The sequence below is a fragment of the Corythoichthys intestinalis genome, chromosome 15, assembly GCF_030265065.1.
Source record: "Corythoichthys intestinalis isolate RoL2023-P3 chromosome 15, ASM3026506v1, whole genome shotgun sequence".
In the NCBI taxonomy this organism is placed as follows: domain Eukaryota; kingdom Metazoa; phylum Chordata; class Actinopteri; order Syngnathiformes; family Syngnathidae; genus Corythoichthys; species Corythoichthys intestinalis.
Genome location: NC_080409.1, coordinates 49828614 through 49854831, shown reverse-complemented (window position 1 = coordinate 49854831; position 26218 = coordinate 49828614). Strand labels below are relative to the sequence as shown.

The window sequence follows — 26218 nt, the reverse complement described above, 5'->3', positions numbered from 1 at the left end:
GAATTTGTTCAATGACGAACACTTGACAATGACAAGCTAAAATGTGGCTTGAGAGACTACAAAACCACAAGAGGAATGCCAGTTTTCGTCTGACGAAACAGTTTCTGTCATACGTTTACAATGCTTGACATTTTTCTATTGTACGTTGGGTACGTCACATTGCATCATAGCAGTGTTTGAGTAGTGTTGTCTGCGCTCCATCTTGCTTGTTTGGAAACACGTGGTAAGATATGTTTTCTTATCTTGGCAAGAGAGAATATGCAATGTGGCGTTAGCCTCTAAAGGTCTGTGCTGAGTGATTATCACACACTAAATGTAACTCGTCGCGTTAGCATAGCATTCGTGTGCAGAGCATCCTCTTAAAGGGAACCCTGGATGTAAAGACTTGTAGGCTCTAATAAGCCACAATTGTTCTCTTTTACTAAAAAATGTTATTAGAAACACATATTATTGCCATTGATTTAAAAATCAGTAATATTTAGTATGGTAATTTTAGGTCTATAAACTGCTATCTTTTTCCCCTCATTTTGAATCATGTGGCTTATAGTCCAGTGCGGCTTATTTGTTGATTTATTTGGGATAATAGGTAACACTTTATTTGACAGCAGCGTCATAACACTGTCATAATTATAACATGTCAATATCATGGCCATTAATGAATGCTTATGACAGATGTCATGAAGTGTCATCCGGCAAATTATGTCACTAACTCCATTTATGTTCAGCTCGGATCTTTTACATCCCTTCAAAAGGAAGATAATTTGCCGGATGACACAAAATTAAATCTGTCATAAGCATTCATTAATGGTCATGGCTAGGGTTTTTCAGATCATGTTTTTTTGCTCCCGATCTGATCCCGATCGTTTTAGTTTGAGTATCTGCCGATCCCAATATTTCCCAATCTGATTGCTTTTTTTTTGCTCCCGATTCAATTCCAATCATTCCCGATAATTTTTCCCAATCATATACATTTTGGCAATGCATTAAGAAAAAAAATGAATAAAACTCGGACGAATATATACATTCAACATACAGTACATAAGAACTGAATTTGTTTATCATGACAATAAATCCTCAAGATGGCATTTACATTATTAACATTCTTTCTGTAAGAGGGATCCACGGATAAAAAGACTTGTGACTTTGTATATTGTGACTAAATATTGCCATCTAGTGTATTTGTTGAGCTTCCAGTAAATGATACTGCAGCCATTCAACCCAAATGCATTAATGGAAGTGGAACCATTAACTGTGCGTAGTGCTACCAATTGATATATCTTCTCTGTGTTGGGAACTAACATAAGGTGTTAAGAAAAAGATCGATGGCTACCTTGCTTCCCCACATTGCTTCCCATGATATTTTTAATCGTAGGGAGAGGGATTGTAAGGCTTTAGCCAAATAAAAAAAGGCTCCAAAGGCTGCCAAAATTCACTCTACTCATTTTACACTGTCTTTTATCTCTCTATATAGGTAAAACAGCGCCATTACAGATTGAGTGCGACAATGCGTGAGTGGATCGTGCAGCGCATGCATTAATTGCGTTAAATATTTTAACGTGATTCATTTTTTAAAAAATTAATTACCGCCGTTATCGGGTTAAATTTGATAACCCTACCTTAAGCCTAATGACTCTGGATAAGTGTAACATATTATGTCCGTAACGTTAAATACAATTAGAAAAACGATTTAATTCAAAAAAAAAATATATATATATATATATATTAGGGCTGTCAAAATTATCGCGTTAACGGGCGTTAATTTTTTTTTAAATTAATCACGTTAAAATATTTGACGCAATTAACGCACTAGGCCCGCTCAGACGGATTTAAATGTCAGTACAGTGAAAGGCCAACTTGTTAATTGTGTTTTATGGAGTTTTTCCGCCCTCTGCTGGCGCTTGGGTGTGACTTGCATATGTTATGTGGCGTAATGTCGCCCTCTGCTGGCGATTCAGTGCAGCTGATTATTTGGGTTTCTGCGCGCTTTTCTGACGTGATTATATGTCGACGCGAACTCACACTAATAGACAGTGCTATTCAGACCAGCTAACGTCCGCATCCAGTATTCAGTGGCAGTTCTCATAGCCCCATCACACTGTTTGTGTCTAATACATGCATCGCTTGTGAGTTATATTCCTCCTTTGTTTATATTCATGAGCATTAGATAGTTATTGATGACGTGTATTTGAATTTGTTCACATATATGGTGAAATGCAGTTACATTGTTAGATGCTTGTGAGCTAATTGGCTAGTGCTACTGCTCAAATGGACACGTGTGTGTACATTTTATGTTATTTTGTGATTTATGCAAGTTATTGACACATTGCCTTGTTATTTTCAGTTTTACAAAAATACAAGAAACGTGCTCCTGTCAAAAAGAGATGACTTCAGTAAAGCCCATGCAACTTTGCCACACCGTCTGATTTCTTTTTGGAACTTATGTTCGCTATCTGTCAATTTGTGTACTCACACACATTGAGGACAGAATAGGGCTACTAGTTTATTTTTTGATTGAAAATTTTACAAATTTTATTAAAACGAAAACATTAAGAGGCGTTTTAATATAACATTTCTATCACTTGTACTAATATTCATCTTTTAAGAACTACAAGTCTTTCTATCCATGGATCACTTTAACAGAATGTTAATAATGTTAATGCCATCTTGTTGATTTATTGTTATAATAAACAAATACAGTCCTTATGTAACGTATGTTGAATGTATATATCCATCTTGTCTTATCTTTCCATTCCAACAATAATTTACAGAAAAATATGGCATATTTTATAGATGGTTTGAATTGCGATTAATTACGATTAATTAATTTTTAAGCTGTAATTAACTCGATTAAAAATGTTAATCGTTTGACAGCCCTAATATATTATATATATATATATATATATATTTAAAAAAGGCATGGCCAATATTTTTTTGCCGATTCCGATACTTTGAAAATGACGTGATCGGAACGGGTCGGCGATTGATCAAGACATCACTAGTCATGGCAGTGTCATGTCATAATTATGATGGTCTTACGGCGCCACTGTCAAATAAAATTTTACCAAATTCCATAACTAGCTATTAATGAAACAACTAGAACAGTAACTGAAGAAATAATGAGCACAGAACATGAATTTTGATTTGTTATTTACATCTGTAGCGCTGCAATGCATGCTAGGATGCCTCCTCCTGATGGATGACAACAGTGTTGACAGTAGGTGACAGTTGAAGTTGACTGTCTCCCCCAAGAGAACAGTTATGGCCAAACTGAACCTTCTTGAAGCAATGAATGATTCATGGTGGTTCATTTCGTCTTATGACAGTCTTATGTCGCTATCAAATAAAGTGTTACTAGTTGATATCTTTCGGTGTAACTATCTCATAATACAGTGAGGATAGCTGTGGCTTATAGTCCCGTGCGGCTTATCTATGAAAAAAAGGCCGTTTTCGTGTCTTATTTGGTGGGTGGCGGCTTATAGTGTGAAAATTATGGTATATGTTTTGACCGACGGAGGGCGCCATGTTTTACGTGTGTAATGCACGCTGGGGGTGATAACAGGGTTGGGCTGGACTGGCAGAATAGCTAGCTAGCAAGCGAAGCTAGTATGACGACTAGCATGATTTTATGACAATCTGCTGCTGGTCAGATTGTTTTGTTACAGAGCTGTTGGATGAGTTCCCAACGTCGTACTTGCATCCAATTCCAGCTCATCAGAAGTGTCTTTAAACCAAACCTAGGCGGCTTGCCGAGATATTGACTTGCTGCCATTTGACAGTTTGGATATCCCTACGTTGCGAGTTGCGTCATTGCCTTGTTTTTTTTTTGTGTGTTTTTCCTGCCTCTCACCGCTGTTTTCCCCCGTTTTTTGTTTCTTTTAATTGATCCGGACCTACTGTCACGGAGCCTTTTTGTGTCTCCCTTTTCACGATCGCATGTTTTTTGTAGGTTCAATAAACCCTTTTACGCAATCCCTATGTTAATATTGTCTGTTTTGAGATTACAATATGACTAAGACTAATCAGTATATTCATCCAAAAGACTAAGACAAACATTAAAAGGGCTGCCAAAAAAAACACTGCTTATTACGGTGAATCAGGGTAAATATGTAAAAAGATTATCTCACCTGAGGTAACTTACTGCCAGGTATACTTGGGAAATCGTGGTGCTCCATGTGATAGCCGACATTGAAGGTGATCAAGTTGAGCGCTCCGTAGTAGGAATACGTCTCGTGTCCCTTCATGAACATGTAATGCTCAGCTATGAAATGTCCAGATATCGGGTGCAGTCCCATACACAAGATGGACCCCGCGACGAGGTAAACCACCGGCTTGAGGCCCCACAGATAGTAGATGACGGCGTCCGCCGCCAGCTGGACGGCAAAGTTCTGGATTTCCAGCTTGCAAACGGGTTTGGGGTTGACCAGCAGCGGGCGTAGGGTGTAGAAGAAGGGCTGCAGGAAGAGCCACACCAGCTTCCTGGTCGGGGTGCAGAAGAACCAGCCCTCCAGGTCCGTAGGAATGTCCACGTCCAGTTTGTCTCCCCCCAGATAACGGTGGTGGTCGATGTGGTACTTCTTAAAGGAGGCCGAGTAAGGCACGCCGATGGGCAGGTTGGCCCACATGGCGAACCAGCGGTTCCACTTGGCCAGCTTGTTGCCGAAAGCCACGTTGTGCGAAATGTCGTGGATGGCCAGCGTCAGCGAGTGGTTGACGCAGCCGCCGAACGCGTACGCCCAAAACAAGATCCACTTCCACGGGAGATCGCGCACCAGGTAGCAGGCCAGGAACTGGGACAGCACCATGCCCGACACCACCCACTTCAGGTGGGGGTCTGGACCCATCAGGGACTTGATCTCAGGGTACTTGGCTATAGGGAAGACAGAACAGAAGATAATCCGACGGCGAAGTATTTTGTTTATAGACTTGGCTGGGTTGGGGTGCAGATTTATTTGCAGTAGGATAACAATGATAGATGTTCTAGCATTTCTAGCTAGCAGTTGGGGTGGGAACCACTGGGTACCTCACGATACTATACACCAGGGGTCCCCAAACTTTTCCTGTGAGGGCCACATAACTTTTCCCTTCTCTAATGGGGGGCAGGGGTCAGTTTGTAACAGAAAAGGTGTGACGATTGCAGTAGTGCCTAAATGTAAAAATTAGGGCTGTCAAACAATTAAAATTTTTAATCGAGTTAATTACAGCGTAATTAATCGCAATTCAAACCATCTCTAAAATATGCCATTTTTTTCCGTAAATTATTGTTGGAATGGAAATGGTAAATGGTGTTATACTTATATAGCGCTTTTCCACCTTTCAAGGCGCTCAAAGCGCTTTACACTATCTCGCCATTCACCTACTGGTGACGCAGCACCAGGAGCAACGTGGGGTTAAGTATCTTGCCCAAGGATACTTAGGCGAGTTCATCAGGGTGAAGAATCGAACCCACAACCTCTGGGTTGGGGGACAACTACTCTACCACTGAGCCACGCCACCCCACATATAAGATAAAACACAAGATGGATATATACATTCAACATACGGTACATTTGTACTAGTGATGCACGATAATACATTTTTCAACAGATATCGATAACCGATAATTTCCTGCCCCTTCCACCCGATAACCGATAATGTCACGCCGATAATTCTATTCAAATATGTATGTAAAATTTTAAAGTATACAAAGATCAAACTTTACTGTGAAAAAATGTAACTTAGTGCTATTTTTTCCACATCAAATGTGAACAAGTAGTAAATTCTAACATCTACACAATGGCAATGACATTTTGTAATGGTACTTTTGTAACAATTACTTAGAGAGTAAACACCCAAGCTGCACAAAAATGCCTTTAAAAGTAAGCCACTCCTAACATATATAACATTACTACACTGCAAAAACACCTCCTTAAAACTAGCAGAATTGGACAAAACTGTTGATTGCGCACATTTGGAGGCTAAATCAAGTATATTATTATCGGATTGCATTATCGGTTGAATTTTGTTTTATCTGGATTATCTGTGTGATGTCATAATTGCCATTATCGGCCGATAATTATCGGTGACCGATATTATCGTGCATCTCTAATTTGTACTGTATTTGTTTATTATAACAATAAATCAACACGATGGCATTAACATTATTAACATTCTGTTAAAGCGATCCATGGATAGAAAGACTTGTAGTTCTTAAAAGATAAATGTTCGTACAAGTTATAGAAATGTTATATTAAAACCCCTCTTAAGGTTTTTGTTTTAATAAAATTTGTAAAATTTTCAATCAAAAAATAAACTAGTTGCCCGCCATTTTTGGTGTCAATAATTACACAATGCTCATGGGTGCTTAAGCCCATAAAATCAGTCGCACTCAAGCGCCAGCAGAGGGTGACAAAACTCCAAAAAACACAAGCAGCAAGTTGACATTGCACTGTGCTGTCATTTTAATCTGTTTGAGCCGGGCATGTACGGTAATTGCGTCAAATATTTTAAAGTGATTAATTTTTAAAAATTAATTACCGCCCGTTAACGCGATAATTTTGACAGCCCTAGTAAAAATGTATTGTTTTTCAAAAAGCCACAATCAAATAACCCTTTTTGAATCCTTCACGGAACAAAAGTAAATAAAATAAAAATAATAATATAATATAATATCATAATATAAAAATAAATAATAATAACACTATTAATTAAATAGATAATAACCAAATAACCCTCTCTGGGTTCTTCACAGAAAAAAGCCAGGAAATAAATAACACTATTGAAAAAAAAATAATAATAATAAGTTTTTTTTTTGTTTTTGTTCAGGGGGTCGGACCAAATGTGGCCGCGGGCCGGATAGTAATTTGGGGACCCCTGCTATACACGATGCAGGAAGCAACATGGGAATGCCCCAATTTCATCAGGAAGAAGAAATAAAATAAAAATAAAAACTGGAGAGACGGGGGAAAACCTTGGTTCATTACATTTTACAATTTCATTAACATTAACTCCTTTGCTCCCAAAAACGTATAAATACATTCTATTTTTAATTGTTTTAGTGTCCCAAAGACTTATTTATACGTCTTTCACGTTTGTTTGTTTTTTTTAAAAGAGACATCTCTGAGTTCTGATTCAATTTATCTCCAAAGCACAAAGCTGAAAATGCATTTTAAAGCAATAAAATCGGCCACTGGAGGGCAGTAGTGCATTCGGTAAGACCCGCAACCCTATTCAACGGCAACGAACAGCCAAGCCGCAAAGCCGGTGCGCCGGTGGAAGACGACTGAATGGATGCCAGGCGTTGGACGACCGAGCAGAACGACCGGGACCACTACATGCCGTTGAGTCCGTGCTGCTCGAGAGCACAGCCCGCAGAGACCCAAAAAAATTCATCTTTTTGAGACAGGCAACGATGAGGGAAAAGTTTAATCGGCTGTCGCAGCCACAATTGCGTAATCTTTCAGTTAGTTATGTGTAAATCAATTGTTACTTTGCTATCAAAAGCTCTTTTTGTCTTGTTGTTTCTGTTATTTTGTAAAAGGAAAAACATTATTCAGATGTTTGGGATGTCACTAAAGCAAAAAATAGCTGTGTTAAAGTCAAAGTTATGTTTGAAATGTTCACAAAAAGCTCAATTTTCTGTTTTTTTCATCAAAAATTGGAAAATTGCCCAAACTAATGCTGATTTCTAAAGAATGGAAAGAGATATGAACTGATATTTTTTTGTCTGCTGAAAGAAGAGAGTCTAATCTTTTTTTGGTGGGTTCCATGTTTATATAGCAATAAAACGGAATTTTCTGTGGACCTTGCAAAATCGGTCAAAATCCAGTAAAACGGCCGGAAGCGAAGGGCCTTGCTCTGGTGAAAATGGCTGGGAGTGAATGAGTTAACAGTACAAAATAGGATATTTCTCTCAAACCAAAGTTCGAGAAATTTTATTCCACAGATTAATGTTATGGTAACTTTGATTCAGGTCGGACTTTCAGTAACAACATTAGTAGTGTGTTCCCCACCTCCGCACCATTGACGTCTTTTTACATTACTTACATGTCTGCTGCTGGTGGGAAAAAATGAACGTCCCTCGTCTTTGAAGGGGGCTGAGGAGGCAGCATGTTGTATTTGTGTGTGTGTGTGTGGGGGGGGGGGGGGGGTGTCAAGTCATCAGCCAATCAAACGCGCGTCTGAGGGAAAAAAATGGACTTGCACATTCAGCAAGTGAAAAGGGGTCAATGTAAGTCTGAACATAATGAAAGTACTCAAATTCACTTACTAATGGTAGGGTCAATTCTATCATTACACCATATTAAGTCATTATATAATGCAAATAAGGTTGCTTAAAAGTTGGCAGGTCCAATTTGAGCATCCTAAACAGTTGGTAGTGTTATGCCCCACTGTCCGTATAAACACAATAACCATTTAAAACTGAACTATTCTTCAACATCAAGACAGAAAGTAACTTTTACAAGCTTGATAACAGGAAGACCAAGACACAAAACAAAGAACGATGTGTTGAGGCAGATATTTTTGTCATGGGAGAATGCTGCTCACGGCTTTTTTTTTTTTTTTTTTTTTTAATTGGCAAAGGTGTTGCTTTCCTGAGGGACCGCCAACACAAACACAGAGGCAGTCTTGGGATTAACCATATTCACTGAAACTAATTGGATTACTTTATGTAACTGTCCTTAACGGAACCCCATAGAGCAGACATGTCCAAAGTCCGGCCCGGGGGCCAAATACGGCGCGTGGTCAAATTTCATCCGGTCCCCAGCCTCTGTCATAAAATCAATAATGTCTGGCCCGCACACAGACTTAATAAATTGGTCAGCAGTACTGCAACCAGCATATGAAGTAGGTTACACACGAAATGCTGCTCCTCATTTACCCACTAAAAGGCAGCAGCATTGCCTGTTAGGTGTACTGTATCACATTTGATACACCTAAAATTTAATGATTTTGAGACTAATTTAGAATTTTGACATTTCTTTTTGAAGAAAAAAAAATACTATAGACTATAAACTATAAAATACTACTGCTCGTCTACAAAACACTTAATGGAATTGGATCAAAATACATGCTTGATTTGTTAGAATCGTATGAAACATCTAGACCGCTAAGGTCGTCTGGAACCGGTCTCCTGTATGTTCCAAGAACAAGAATCAAGCAAGGTGAGGCTGCATTTAGTTATTATGCTCCTCACCACTGGAACAAGTTGCCTGAAGGTCTGAAGTATGCTCAAACTGTTAGCTCCTTTAAATCAGGGCTAAAAACTCTTCTGTTTAGCACTGCATATCCATAACTGTCTATATATTTCATTCTATTTGCTTTCTATTTTTATCTCCGTTGCTGATTTCAAAATTTATTTTTTTTTAAATGGAATTTTATTGTCATCATCATCGGTATCATTGACAATCATTGACAATTACAAAATGTGACATGATTTGCCCGAAGAAACCGAAGAAGACGACAAAGGCGGACGAGATGAAGCATATGCTTATCAGTTTCCCGTCCCCCATACAACTAAAGATGCACATACAGGCATGGAACATACATCAAAACTGTAGACTAACACAGTCAAGAATCTGGGTTTAGTGACTAAGCGTCCAGTCAAGCAGCTCGATTAATTTTAGGGAGTACAAGGTTATGATTTTGTCATGTCCCTGACATTTTTGCATCTGTTTGCTGTGGAACATTTTGTTGCAATTATTCAAACAATTATTAGCAGTAGTAGTAATATTTGTTTTATTTTTTTATTTTTTTATTCTATTCGTGATTAAATGCGATTTTTATGTATAATTTTATTTCTTATTTCGATTGTCTTTTTTTTTTTTTTTTTTTTTACGTTCCATTTTAATGTGATTTTTATGATCTTCATGTGATGTAAAGCACTTTGAATTGCCTTGTGTTGAATTGTGCTATATAAATAAATTTGCCTTGCCTATTGTTGAAAGCACAAAGGTGTGTAATAAACAACTAGCACATTTATATTTTGCATTTTGTTTTCTTAATCTACCGAAAATGAACCGAACCGTGACCTCAAAACCGAGGTACGTACTGAACCGAGATTTTTCTGTACCGTTACACCCCTATTCCACACACATCCAAGCGGTCCATTTCATTCAGGAGCATAAAACACCGCGTGAAATATGAAATAAACATGCTTTTTGGTGTCATACGCACTTTAAAAGACACGTAAGTGGGATTTAATAGCATTTTTGCAGCCTACCTGCCTTTGACTTGACCGATCCTTCTTTACAGTGTTAATGTTTAACTAAATTGCCACCATGTTCGTTTCAAGGAATGGTAAAGAAACATACTAAACGCGTAACTCCAATTTAAGGATTCAATTGTTTCAAGCCAGTATAGGACTTGATATCACCACAAAGAGCCAGATTGTTAGTTCAATTATATAGCCGTGTTGCTAATGTTACATCTTTATTTACTTTGTGTGAGTTATCCCGCCCATATAGGACAAGATGTTAAATGAATAACCAGACATCATAAAAACCCCTTTGATAACAGCTTGTCTAGGGAGTCGTCATACGAGGCACTGAACCTAAGTATTGTCGAGCTGCGTGGTAACCAAAGAACCGCCAGCGTTGATCACATGATGGAAAAATGATGTGACCCAACATGCAAAATAACCTTTTGTCATTTTCGCTCGGCCGGGCATAGAATTATTCAAAATACACCCCATTAAAATTTCATGACTCAGAGGTGTCAAGCATCCTATTGTCTTGTTTCACACCTGTTGATGTTGCAGCATTTCATTTGGGAAAAATACGGCTTGAAAGTCAAACTCAGTAAGCAGGAAAAGAATAAAGTTGACTCTTTTTGTGCCGACCACCAAAAATCATGTTATTGCTTTCAGTACGCCTTGTTTCACACACAAGTGGTTTTATTTCAGTGTATCATAAACCAGAAACTTCTCCACAGGAAGTCTTTGGTTTATCACGGAGTTCTGTTTTAATTTCCTGTGGAAATTCAACCTTGAATGGCACGCAAGTTGAAACCGTGATGTTAATTTCTTACAGTTAATATTTGGACAAGGGCTGCACACTGCAAAACACACCTAAACTGGTATGAAAAAGTATCTGAAACTTTTTGGAATTTCTGCATAAAATCACCATCAAATGTGATCTGATCTTTGTCAAAATCACACAGATGAAAATAAAGTGTCTGCTTTAACTAAAACCAACCACACGTTTATAGGTTTTCATATTTTAATGAGGGTAGCATGCAAACAATGACGGAAGAGCGGAAATAAGTAAGTGAACCCTCTGCCTAAGGAGACTTAAAGAGCTATTGAAACCAATTTTTACCAAACATTTTAAGTCAGGTGTGCCCAAACACTGATGAGTGGTTTAAGCTGCCCTGCCCACTATAAATCACACACCTGGTAAGAAATGTATTGATGCGAAGCATTGTTTGACGTGCATCATGGCTCGGTCAAAAGAGCTGTCTGAAGACCTGCGATCAAGGATTGTTGATTTGTATAAAGCTGGGAAAGGATAAAAAAAACATCTATCGACAGTCAGAGAAGTTGTCTGCAAATGGAGAGAGTTTGGGACTCTTGCTTCTCTCCCAACGAGTGGCCATACACCAAAGATGACGCCAAGAGTTCAGCGCAGAATACTCAGATGTAAAAAAGAACTCTAGAGAGTCCGCTAAAGACTTACAGAAATCACTGGCACAATCTAATCTTTCTTTGCACACATCAACTATATGTAAAACTATGGCCAAGAATGGTGTTCATAGGAGGACTCCACGGAGGAAGGCACTGCTGTCTAAAGAAAAACATCATTGCACGTTTAATGTTCACAAAAGGCACTTGAACACTCCACAGAAATTTGGACAAAATATTTTGTGGACTGATGAAACCAAAGTTGAATTGTTTGCAAGGAACACACAACGTCATGTGTGGAGGAAAAATGGAACAGCTCACCAACATCAACACCTCCTCCCCACCGTGAAGCATAGTGGAGGGATCATGATTTGGGGCTGTTTTGCTACCTCAGGGCCTGGACAACTCGCGATCATTAATGGAAGAATAAATTCAAAAGTTTATCAGGATGTTTTGCAGGATAACCTGAGGCTGTCTGTTTGACAGTTGAAGCTAAAAAGAGGATGGATGCTGCAACAAGACAATGATTTCACATGCTGAAAGTAGACGGAAGGGAAATTATGGAATAACGGGAGCAATTTTAACAACTTTAACAGCTGATTTGCAAAATTAAATGTACTTTAAATCTGCTGATACAGAATGGGGACTTGAGTATTTTATTTACTGTTTTATAATGTTAACTCGATACTGAAATAGTCGTTTATTTAAACCTGAGACGCTTTTTATGCAATTTTTGTAACTAATGCACGAAACATTAAAAGCATCTAATAGCTTGGGGGGGGGGTTTGTGGGGTTTTCCACTGAGGTTGTTTGTGTGTTTTGCTTTTTTAAGACAGTTTACAATATTATTTGCACGTTTTACTGACTGACTATGCCATTTCTGTTTGTTATTTATAATGTTTTGTGTTTGTCACTGAATAAACAGGTCAGTTTCTTGTTACTAACCGTTGTGTGTTATTCAGACTCACCTAATTCAGCTGGCTAGTTGTTATCAAGAGTACTAAAACCTTTTTCAACATGAGTCTGACAACTAAGTAAGGGGGCTAAATAACTTTAAACTGTAACACATGCTCAGATAGGACGGTATCGGTATCGGTCAGTATCGGTATCGGATCGGAAGTGCAAAACAATATCGGTATTGGATCGGAAGTGCGAAAACCTGGATCAGGACATCCCTAATAAGTGCTGTATTTGTTTATTATAACAATAAATAAACAAGATGGCATTAACATTATTAACATTCTCTTGAAGAGATCCATGGATAGAAAAACTTGTAGTTCTTAAAAGATAAATGTTAGTACAAGTTATAGAAATTTTATATTAAAACCCCTCTTAATGTTTTCGTTTTATTAAAATTTGTAAAATTGAGGAAATTATTGTTGATGTCAATAACTACACCATGCTCACTCCCCCAAACCCATAAAATCATTTGGACCCAAGCGCCAGCAGAGGACGCCAAACAACAAAAAAACAAGTAACAAGCGGACATTACACCGCTGTCATTTTAATCTGTTTGAGCGGGGCATGTGCGTTAATTAGGAGTGGGAAGCTCTTGGTACCTCAAGATACGATACAATTTGCGATACAAAGCTCACGATAACGATGATCGGACAATACAACGATTATGGATACATCGGTCAGGAAATCATTAAAGGATATTCTACAAACAACTAATAAACAGAAAAACAAGCTTCTGCTGTGAATTGGAATGAGTTTATCATTAGTAGACGTCCAATCCGTTTGAACTGGGAGGATGGCAGCGAATGATTCACTGCCATCGTCTATGGCCGGTAGGGGCAGCCAATGCCAGGCAATGAGGTAATTTTGAGACATTTAAGGTCATTTACCTGTTCATTTTCAGTTATTTTCTGTTGATTTGGGGGTATTTTATGGGTCTCTTCCTGTTTCTTTTGAGTTACAGAACAGGAAATGACCTGGGAATCACCCAAATGAATAGGCAGTGACTCAAACTTAACAGAAAATGACCTGTAAATGCCCTAAAATGAACAGCAAATGACCTGTAAATGGCCTGAAAATCAGGTGGAATGAAATGGAAATGTGGAATGTAAATGTTCTGGTTTCGAATGAACGAACGTTCCCAGTCTAAATGGATAGGGCGTCAAGCAACGTCAATGCAGCCTTAGAGTTAACTGAGACACTATTATGGTGGAAAATTTTGGTAGGAACTTGTTTTTTTTTTTTTTTTCTTTTTTATACATTGACACCGTTTCAAAACGATATCTCGATTCTTGGCAGGAGCATATCGATAACCTTTTGGGATACAAAGTATCACGATATATCACCATTTCGATATTTTGTCACACCCCTAGCGTTAATTGTGTCAAATATTTTAACGTAATTAATTTAAAAAATTAATTACCGCCTGATGACGTGATAATTTTGACAGCCCTAGTTGATTTACATTTCGAAAACCAGAAGTCATACATTTACGAATGTGATTGCACTTTAGTTTACATATTTAAATATTCAGATATTAAGATTTGAATGAGGCAAAATAACACACTTTTTTTCTCAAATAGGTTGTTATAATCATTTGTTTCACATGTACTGTAATTATTTTCTGTATAATAATTAATTTGGTGTTCAAAAACTTTTTTTCAAACTTGAGTTTTGAAAAAGAGGGGGTCGTCTTATAATCAGGGCCGTCTTATATTTGGACCATTACGGTAATAACGGTCGGATCAATTCTATCGTTACAACATATGGGAGGACAGTAGAGCTGCAACAATTAATCGATTAACTCGAGTAGTCGATTAGAAAAAGATACTCGAAATAAAATTTTGCTGATTCGAGTTTTCGTTTAATTAAAGTGACGTTGTAATGGTTTATTTTGAATGTGCTTGCATTTAGTTTTATTGATTTGGGTGGATACACTGCCTTCTATTCGGCCTCAATTCACATGGCTGAATCCAGGTGCTCCTTGTTAAGACCAACATAAGCAAAATTTTGTTTGGGGAAATGTTTTTTTTTTAATGCATTCATAATTTAGTTTATAGGTATATTTAGCCTATTTTTGTGGGAATATGTGTCTGAACCATTTGTTAAGAGCATTGTAAAACAGTTTTTGCATTTTATAGCATTTGACCTAGCGGACTTTTGCAATGCAAGTTAGCCAATTGTTCTTTTGTTGTACATAGATCATTTATTTTTTAATTTTTTTTTAAATACTGTTAGAGGCTCAGTTAATTTAATATTTCATGTTCCTTAGCCGATTACTCGATTATTCGAACTAATGGTTTATCAATTAATCGACTACTAAAATAATCGATAGCTGCAGCTCTAGAGGACAGTCTAACTGAACACATTATATAATGCAAATAAGGTTGCTTAAAAGTTGGCGGGGACAATTTGAGCATCCTGAAAAGTTGGTAGTGTTTTGTCCCTACCGTCCCTATGCAAACCTACACCCTTGGGTATGAACCAAGCCTTGGTGCATGCGTATTGATTATCAAAGACTTGAGTAGACTAATTGGGATCATCTTGAAGTGATTGTTATTTATTATGTACCCGGGCGGGTGTCCAAAAAAATTTTTTTTTTCAAAGGGAAACTTAAAGAAAATTCCAAGGGTCTCAAAAATGTCTATTTATCCACTCACCAGATTTGGTCTACTTTTAAGTCAAATTTCATCCGGTCCCCATCCTCTCTCAGAAAATTAATAACGTCTGGCCCATACATAGACTTAATAAATTGGTCAGAAGTACTGCTATCAGCATATGAAGTAGCTTACACACGAAATGCTGCTACTCATTTACCCACTAAAAGGCAGCAGCACTCTAAGCAACATTACCCCGCATGACCCATTACTTCCAATTTTCTAAAATGGCGACAATCAACAAAAAAAAGAAAGTTGACTCCGACGGCCGGGGCTTCAAGGATAGGTGGAAATTGAGAAAACTGTGTCTGCCTCACAGGGCCGGCCCAGGCCATTTGGGGGCCCTATGCAAATTAATGCAAAGGGGCCCATATTTTTGGCCCACCATTTCGTCATGGTGTACTGTGAAACCCATACATGCAATCCAACCCATACATCCATATTTTGTATATTAATCAGATTTTGTTGCACTGCATACTTCAAATTTCTCACCCCAAATGATTGTCAGTACTTACAGTAGATAGCGCCAAACCTTTTTCTAAAAGAGGAAAGAAAGAAGTTAAGGATGAACTTTTATTTTTTTTAAAGCTTGTAATCAAGTATCAAAACTAGGGCTGCAGCTATCGAATATTTCAGTAATCGAGTAATCGACTGAAAATTCGATCAATTAATCGAGTAATCTGATTAAACTTTTTTTTTTTTTTTTTTAGGTAAAGAGCAATTATACATATAGATGAGAAAACAAGACATTTCATGTAATATTGAACCATTTTCAGTCAATCAATGTCTTTATTTTTGATGTACATTGTTGAAAACAGCCAACAATTTCATCTCAAATGTGACAAAAAAAAAAAAAAGACGAATTCACTGCTTTCACTCCAGAACCTTTTAGATCTTATAAAAAATATATATATATTTCTTAACTAAAATGCCATTACGCTTGATAACACACATGACTTTAAAGTTAGGTGTTTTTTCTACGTGTTTCAATTGAATTTTCACTTGTGTCAAGCTATAAGTTGCGTAACACGCGTCAGACGCTACCTGCTAGGCTGCTACCACCGTAGCAACAAGCGGGCGTAGTTTTTAGCAACGTCGGCGCAGTTTGTAACGGCTGTCGGCTGCAATAAGGTATTTTTTTATTGCTTCTTCCGTGACGTCAACGCGTTGTCCTGCATTAAAAGTAGTCCGGGCAAAACGTGATGCTTAGAGCTGGCAAAATTAAACGATTCCCCGAAATGAATAAAATTACTCGGATCAATTTTTAAACTCGAGTTGCTCGAGTATTCGTTTCAGCTCTAATCAAAACTCACAAAAGTCAAATAAAGCAAACTGAAGTAAACAAAGTAGAATATAAATTAAACATTTGCCAGATTGGGGGCCCCCTAGTGGTCAGGGGCCCTAAGCAGCCGCACAGTCTGCGTATAGGCTGGGCCGGCCCTGCTGCCTCATTTGCAGAGACGGTCGCTGTTCTTAGAGACTTCCATGTGAGGCGATATTACCAAAAAAGACACACTAGCCACGTTTACATGCTGACTTTTATTCATACCGATTCAAATAATTCCGAATGGAAATTTCAGATCAGCTGTTTACATATCACTTCATCTATTCCGATCCAGCGTTTACATGTGTCTGCCTTTATTCCGAAAGGACGTTTGACAACTGCCGTCCGACATGCGCAGATTAATCAAAACAAAGCGTCACGTTGCAAAACATGGAGATCGATCGTCAGATCAGCTGCTGTTTTAACTTTTCGAGTGGAAACAACACTTCAGAATGACACGCCGTTCATTTAAAAAGTTGTGTGGACTGGTGGAAGGATTCACGGATATAAACTTTCCGCCGGACTCCAATTAGGTGCGCTGTGCGTGTGCTTGGAAGCCATGTTGCAAGTGACGTTACTTACGTCACCAAGTGACGTCACCACGTCAGTACGGAGCATGTGCAGAAAGAACGCAACCAGACACCATTCCGATTCCCTGTTTACATGATATAATTTTACTTCTAATCGGTTTGGGAAAAGGAATATTCCACCCCTGTGAATCGGAATGAAATTCCATTCGGTTTGGGCCTGTTCATTCCGAATGAGGTGTTTATATGGAACACATTTATTCGGTTTGAACATCTAAACCGATTGTAATTGGAATATTTGGCTCCATGTAAACGTGGCAATTGACATGTACAACAAGATTACAGGGAAGATACGCAGCGAGAAATTGAAGCAACTTGAAGCTAGTTTAATTTCACAGCTGCAGTATTTCGCAAGAGCCCGAGAGTCAAAAGAGATCGCCACAAAGGCTAGTTGCGAGATTTCTGAAATTATTAATTAAAATAAATAAATAAATAAAGCAAATATGACACAGAGAATGGCTTGCAAAAAATTGCTTAAATATATTGTTCTACGTTAAGGACGTCAGCCATGGTCGGCCCCCCACATTTTTACCACACCAAATCTGGTCCACTTTGCAGAAAGTGTGGACACCCCTGTTTTAATGTGTCAACAAATGCACTTCTGTTCAAAATGTTACTTCCCCCAGAATGCAGAGATTTTAAGATTTCTAATAATGTATCACACATGCATATAGGACAATTCTGAAATTTGGCCAAATTGGAGGTCCCTTAGCAGAACTTCAAGTCACCTAAGTGTTTTCCGCTTATGTACAGTGGCGCCACAAGGGTGTGGCCAGGGGTGGCCATGGCCACCCCTATAAATTGGTTGGCCACCCCACTGGCCACCCCGCTTGCCAGTATATCGTTAGATTGTTGTAGCATCAGTTATGCATTTCATCCCAAATGAATGCATTTATTTTGTTTTGTTAAATGTAGGGCTGTCAAATTTAGCGCGCTAACGGCGGTAAATAATTTTTTAAAATTAATGACGTGAAAATATTTATCGCAATTGACGCATTCGCGGTACGACTCATTCACGCATTGCCGCAAACAGCCTACAATGGCGCCGTTTTACTTATATACAGCGAAAAGAGCTAGTGTCAAGTGAGTGGAGTAGATACAAGCATTCATTGGGGCCGTCCTTTTAATTGGCAAAAGCTTTGACATCTCTTCCACAGCAACTATAAATATTGTGGGAAGCGAAGTAGGGAAGAATGACAGCAGTTGATCTTTTTCTTAATACCCTGTAGTGTACCCAGAAGGAATAGCATTTGCAGCCACCACACACAGTCATGGTTGCACCACTTCCCATCATGCATTTGGGGAGAACAGTTAGGTCGCTACAGTATCATTTACTGAAAGCTCAACAAATACACTAGATGGCAATATTTAGTCACAATATACAAACTCACATTTATCCTTTAAGAATTACAAGTCTTTCTACCCGTGAAGCCCTTTTACAGAAAGAATGTTAATAATGTTAATGACATCTTGTGGATTTATTATCATGATAAACAAATACAGTACTTATGAACAGTATGTTGAATGTACAATAATTTACAGAAAAATATGGCATATTTTAGAGATGGTTTGAATTGTGATTAGTTACGATTAATTAATTTTTAAGCTGTGATTAACTTGATTAAAAATTTTAATCATTTGACAGCCTTAGTTAAATGTACACCTTATGCCTGATATATACATAACACGATAAAACAGAATTGTTGTGGAACTCAAAATGTTATGGACTATACACATTAAATCATTAGTAACATCAAATATTACACAATACACCAAAGTATATCAGTAGCCGTGTCCTTAAGTCTTTCTGATAGTTTTCCCCTGACCTTTTTACTGCAATAATATAATGAAAACCTGAAATTATGGCTTTTAGTTTTGGCCACCCCAAGATTTTAAGTGGACCCATCTTGCCACCCCTATGAAAAATTTCTGGAGGCGCCACTGCTTATATATTCGGTACACTATCGGCATCACTTAATACCACAAAGCCAGGTGACGGAATCGATATCAGGAGCCAAAAAAATTGCATCGGTACAACAGGAGTTTTAGCCAATTTCGTGCCCTGGGAATCAGTGACTAGAGGTATCCCTGGTGGCGTGCACTTTCTCTGCGTCTACTGAGCAGTGGTGGCTGCTTAAGTAAGAGCTAGTAAACGGGTTGAACCGGATCATGGCATTTGTTACAAACTTGGCAAAAAAAAAAAAAAAAACAGCAGACAAAACCAAATAAGCGCACGCGTTCTTATTTCACTAAACAATTGAGTTTATATGTGCGACTTACCAAGTATCTCTTTCCTCCTCGACGTGTGAGGCTGGTCGTTATAGACCCATTCGAAGTCGCCTCTTCCACCTGTCTTCTCCATGTCGTCCTCTCTCCAGCCTGAGTGGAGCGAATAGTGCAGCGTGTGGCTGGCCGGCGTCTCTCTAGCAGTGGAGGTGGAGGTAAAGAAGACCGCCCCTATGCCGCGCCCACTTGAGCAGGTAACACGCAGTAAAATTCATTCAGCAGGTGTGTTCGTAATTGCAGCAGAAGGGGGCGGTGTTGCTCCATCACGTTGGCTGAGAAACCCCGTAAAGTAAAGAAGATTTGGCGCGCTCATAGAATTTACATATTCGTGTAGAACTTTTTATAGGTTTTTGACAAGTCAAAATAAATAAGGGCGTAGGTTTGCATAGGGACGGTAGGGACAAAACACTTCCAATTTTTCAAGAGGCTCAAATTGTCCCCACCAACTTTTAAGCAACCATTAAATAATGCGTTCAGTTATATGCAAGGGTGACCATATTTTGATTTCTAAAAAAGAGGACACTCAGCCCAGCCTCAGCCCGGCCTCAAGATACTTGAATTTTACTCGAAGTTCACTCAAAGATGCCTATATACTTTTAATACATTTAAAGTGTGCCCCCTCACTCTGGATGGAAAAATGCAGTTTGAAAAAAATAATAATAATGTCTTAAAAAATATATGTGTATATATATATGTATATATTAGGGCTGTCAAATGATTAAAATTAATTAATCGTAATTAATCGCAATTCAAACCATTTATTAAATATGCCATATTTTTCTGTAAATTATATATATATTCTGTAAAATAAATTGTTGGAATGGAAAGATAAGACACAAGATGGATATATACGTTCAACATACGGTACATAAGGACTGTAGTGGGCATTTCACTCTACTGTCATTTAAATCTGTCTATGCTGTCCTCACTCCGAAGCGTCTACTTTTTCCAAAGCTAGACAGCTAGTGAACGACTCCATAATAATCAGACTTTCTTTTTCTTCTGATTTATTAATAAAATGGCCTCAAACCATTGTCCTCTTTAGACCGTCGTAAAACTACCAAAAAAAAGTACACAAGCATTGCATTAGCAACAACATTACCTTAGCACGCTATACAGGTTCACAAAATATAAACAAAAAGCGTCTCATACAAAAAATATAACATTTCGCTTACTAACATAATATGTGCATTATTTTCAACAACCATACTTACGGACAAATCTTGTCCAAGGATCATATAAGCACAACATTACAACGTAGGCGTCAGCCTGAGACGTCCTGCAGCCATATTGAAATGGCAAGACAACAATAAACCATGTCGCAAAGCGACCACAAGAGTTCGCTGTTAGACAGCACAAAAACCCTTGCTGTAAAACTTACCAAAAGGCAGAATACTGTCTGAGCGGGACATGTGCGTTAATTGCGTCAAATATTTTAACGTGATTAATTTAAAAAATTAATTACCGCGCGTTAACGCGATAATTTTGACAGCCATATATATATATATATATATATATATATATATATATATATGTATATATAAATACATATATATATATATCAGAGGTTGCACTAGACATTTTCGTTGTCTGTCATTTTGACTGACAGGGTCATAAAAATCCGGTCATAATCTTTTACCCGTCACTTAAATTTTTAAAATGATAATGATGACATATTCAATAGTATTTAGTTTTCATTCATTTTTAATTAATATTGTAACACTTGCTTGGCGGCGAAAAATTAGAAACGGACGTCGTGGTATTTTTCTCCCTCTTTTTACTCTGCTTACCGCCAAAAACACCAACAAAACAACAACTCCACCTCCAAAGAAAAAGAGGCAACTATATTGACCCCAATCACCAACGTCACACAATGATCTTAATTGTGGTTGTCAGCCCAAAATCTTCTTAATATATATTAAATGCATCTTACCAGATATAAAATGACTACTACATAGTCTGTGGGGATCGTTTGGTGCCCAGATTTTTTGTCGAATTACAGCAGTCCATCTCGCTCTCCTCTTCGGGTCTCTCAGAATACGGTAGAACTTCAAGTCTCTCCGTCTATCTTCTCTGTTACTGCAACCAACTGCCACACACACCTTCACCATTTTGATTATTAATGTTAATGACCAGAAAAACATGCCGTAATAGGAGGCATGTACGTAGCGGTAATGTGTAAACACGACGAGCTGACACACAATATGGCGGCTCCAGTCAGGGGGGCGGAGTTGTGACGTCATGTGATTGGGGTCTAAACACAGGCGGCAATCTAGTCCACCAATTGGATGACGCGCTAGCACATCGTGTGCACCAATAAGAACCTCGCGTTGATGTGTCAATCACGGTGCCGCCGCCAGACCCTGGTGACACTACAATATTCTGACAGAATAGCCAACGACGTCATGCATTAAGAGAGACAATAGCTAATTAATATGCTCACTCGCCACCCTGTGGTCTGGGGTGTGAATTGCAACCTGTCAAAATGACGGACGGACTTCAGTTTTTTCCGTCGCCGTTTTAAAAAAACGGTCAACGACGGAAAATATTCGGTTAACGCGACCCCTGATATATATACTGTATATGTTTTGTTTGATGTATGTATGTATGTATGTATGTAAATAAAATCAAGTGCTATGCATCTTTAATGGTTTGTTTTGAAAGTTTATTGATTTGGATGGATACACTGCCTTCTAGCGGCAACAGTGACTATGACATAACCTATTTAAAATTGCTCAATCCAGCTGCTCCCTGTAAAGACCAACAAAAGATGAGATGATGAGATAATATGATTGTGTATGCATTCATAACTTGGTTTAGGATATATTTTGCATTTTTTTTGTGGAATGTGTTTGAAAGATTTGTTAAGAGCTTTGCAAAAAAAAAAAAAAAAAAAAAAAAAAAAAAAGGCATTTTATAGCATTTAAACTAGCAGACAGTTGCTATGCAAATTATCCACTTGTTCTTTTGTTGTACTTCGACCCCCTTAATTATTCTTTTTTTTACACCGTTTGAGGCTTAGCTCAGCTATTTCAATTTATTTTTAAATGAATTTATTGCTCTTGTAAAATGAGAATGCAATTCTGCATAAACCAGACATGTCCAAAGTCCGGCCCGGGGGCCAAATGCGGCCCGTGGTCAAATTTCATCCGGCCCCCAGCCTCTGTCATAAAATCAATAACGCCTGGCCCGAACAGACTTAATAAATTGGTCAGCAGTACTGCAACCAGCATATGAAGTAGCTTACACACAAAATGCTGCCCCTCATTTACCAACTAAAAGGCAGCAGCACTTTAACCCTTTATTGCCAAATGTATCACATTTGATACAACTAAAATTCCATGATTTTGAGACTAATTTAGAATTTTGACATTTCTTTTAGGGAAAAAAAAGATGGATGCACGTCAGCACATGCATCTGCAGGTTCCATGAGAAGAAAACACATGATTTAGCATGGGTTATAGATATAGAGCGCTTATTACACATATTCATTTTGACTTTTCTTTTTACAAATTTGAAAAAAAAGTTTCATTAGGACCTTTTTTCTCAAATTTAGGGATTCTCTGATAATTGCTTCATGTTGGAGGTATTTAAGGGCTAAGCAACATTACTCCGTGTGACCCATTACTTCCATTTTCTAAAATGGGGACAATCAACAAAAAAAAGAAAGTTGACTGTGACTGCCAACGCTTCAAGGATAGGTGGAAATTAGACTATTTCTTCACCAAAATACGCAACAACTGTGTCTGCCTCATTTGCAAAGAGACGTCGCTTTTTTTTTTTAAAAGATTTTAATGTTGCAAAGAGACGTCGCTGTTTTTAAAGATTTCAATGTGAGGCGATATTACCAAACAAGACACGCTGACATGTACAACAAGATTACAGGGAGGATACGCAGCGAGAAATTGAAGCAACTTGAAGCTAGTTTAGTGTCACAGCAGCAGTATTTCGCAAGAGCCCGAGAGTCGAAAGAAAAAAAAAATTAAGCAAATGTGACACACTGAATGGCTTGCTAAAATTTGCTTAAATATATTGTTCTACGTAAAGGACGTCAGCCAAGGTCGGCCCCCCACATTTTTACCACACCAAATCTGGCCCCCTTTGCAAAAAGTTTGGACACCCCTGGCATAAAGGCTCAGGAATTTTATTTTGTATTAGCATTTAATGTTCTTTTGAAAGTGCAATCTTAGCGAGCTGTTGTTTTTCATCTAAAATTTATTCTGCAACGCATTAAACGTTCCTAATCTGATTACGCAAACTAACTAGTTGATAGATTAATCCTTTAAATTATATTCATTTTGTTTGTACATTAGTCCAGTTGCTATTTTATTTATTATTATTTTTATTTATTATTATTATTTCTTTTTTTTATGCTCTGTTTTTTATACGCATGTTCGCACGTGGGGAGAGGGGAAAGCATTTTCATCTGTGCTGTATGTTCTACGTATATGCATATTTGACAATAAATCTGAACTTGAACTTGATTAGCTGCATTGTATTAATCTGATAATAATCATCACCAAATTTCACGTTCATAAAAGCAAATTTACAGCAAGGAAGTCATGTTTTATTGCATTATGTATAGAATTCAAGCATTATATTTTGACAAACATTCTTTAAAGGATAAGGCAATCAAAACTATTAATGCATGGACTGTATATAGTGTATTTTTGTGATGTTTGTCTTCTTTAAAGCTATAATTATGGTGTTTTGTTCTTTGTGTGTGTATGTATGTATATGTGAAATTGTGTATATTGCTCTGTGTTTTACAAGTGTTAATAAGCATTTTTTTTTATTTAAAAAAAATAAAATAAATAAAAAATCAATAGAGAGGTTTTATGTCAGGACCATGATTTCACATACATAATAGTTAATCGAGCGTGCACCCTGAAATAGTTATAAAGTTCTCAATTTTAAACCAATTTGCAAATATGTAGGTTTTTGACACAGGGTATTACTCATAGGGTGCAAGAGTTGCTTATCTACTTTGAAACTTTGGTCGTTAGCGGACGTCTATGACGTCATGCACACTTTAGAAATGACAGCTTTGATCCGTTACTGAAAGGAAACTTCACTCTCCTCCTTAAATGGAATTGTTTCAAGCATCAGAGAGGATGTGTGTGTTGGTTATATTGTTGTTCCTGTCGTTTTGTAGTTACGGCTGTTGTAAAATGAGCATCCCCGCAATCAACTTGATTTAGGCAGGGATTTATTCAGATTCCACTAGAGGGAGCCAACATACCACTATTCATGATAACAGTGGCGTCAAAACGTTTTTATCTTTATTTTGAAGACCCTTTTTTCTTGTTTCATGTTGAAAACTATATTATTTAATCATCATTTGATGACAAAAAAAAAACCCCTCTTTCAATTGGTAACAGGAAAAAAACATTAAAAAAAAAAAAAAAAAGCTATAAGAAAAATAAGGTGGTGAAAGATGTTTGATGATGAAGCATTTAATGAATTTAATCATTGGATGATTACGGAAAACTCAGAGTACTCAATTATATCATAGAAGACTAGATGTCTAAAGGCGGCGTACGTACCTGGCGGCCATCTTGCGTCGGGGGACTTCAATGCCAACGTAGAGTGAGTGATTTTCTGAAATAAAATGTTAACCCTTAAATACCTGCAACATGAAGCAATTATCAGAGAATCCCAAAATTTGAAAAATAAGGTCCTAATGAAACCTTCTTTTCAAATTTGTAACAAGAAAAGTCAAAATGAAGATGTGTAATAAGCGCTCTGATATCTATAACCAGGGGTGCACATAAGTGGTCCGCATGCGCGCATGCGTACTGGACGTAGACAAACGCGCTGGCCCTCAACGGCTTCCATACGCTTTTGCGTACCGATGGCTGACCACTGTATTTGCGGCGGACACGAGAAAATAACTTCTCAAAATGTCGAAGAGGCAGGCCACACTGAGCAATTACTTCCGTATTCCCCCAACCCCGTCAAAAGACAGACAGACGACAGAGACGTCACCGGAGCTACCGAAAAAAAGGACTTTTGCTGAAAAGTGGCTACAGGAGGTACCGTGGCTAGAAGCAAATGATGCTCGCACGGAAATGCCGTACAAAATGTGCCGTGAGAATCCCAATGTCGCCGATAAGAGCAGCGCATTTTATGTAGGGTCAAAGAATTTCAGCCATCCAAACTTTGAAAAGAACGAGAAAAAAAAAACAGAGACCATGTGGCAATTAAGCAAACTATCGATGTCAAACAGGACCCCACTCGCCCTATGGACAAGTGGCGGCGGAACAGGGCGGAACAAAGGTAATGAATAGCGACATGCACTGACAGACGTGTTTTTGCTCGCATTTTACAAAGCTAAACATGCACGTTCAATGAGGTCTTATGAGGAGGACATCCCACTTTTAAAAAGGCTTGGAGTTAATGTGGGAGCCTTATTTCTTTACATTTCACTTCAAAGTAATGGCAATTTTGTTGTGCCAGTTGATGTTAATCAAGCATTAATTGTTAATATAATTAATTAAAGTTAATTGGCTCTAAGTAAAGCTTGTCATAAATTTATCGCATCAGGCAGGTCGGCTCTCAAGCTCAATGAGGACCAAGTCACATCCCCAGGTCCTCCTCTGAGAACCTGGGCAAAAAAATTATGTTCACCCCTGTCTATAACCCTTGCTAAATCCTGTTTGTTTTTCTCATGGAGCCTGTACATGCATGTGTTGACTTGCATCCATTCTTTTTTTTTTTTTTTTCCAAAATGAATTGTCAAAATTCAGAATTACTTGCATCCATCATTTGTTTTTTGTTTTACAAAAAGAATTGTCAAAATTCTGAATTA

The 26218-nt window shown here is 37.9% G+C and overlaps 1 protein-coding gene across 1 annotated transcript in view; it reads right to left on the bottom strand.

Annotated features, from left to right (window-relative positions):
- degs2 (delta(4)-desaturase, sphingolipid 2) overlaps nt 1–19792 on the bottom strand; it is a 32174-nt gene extending 12382 nt beyond the window's left edge. The window contains exons 1-2 of the mRNA XM_057860139.1: nt 19402–19792; nt 4125–4867 (exon numbers count right to left, since the gene is read on the bottom strand). Of these exons, the coding sequence (XP_057716122.1) occupies nt 4125–4867; nt 19402–19483 (825 nt within the window). The 5' untranslated portion in view covers nt 19484–19792. The remainder of the gene's footprint in view (nt 1–4124; nt 4868–19401) is intronic.
- Nucleotides 19793–26218: the final 6426 nt, after the last annotated feature.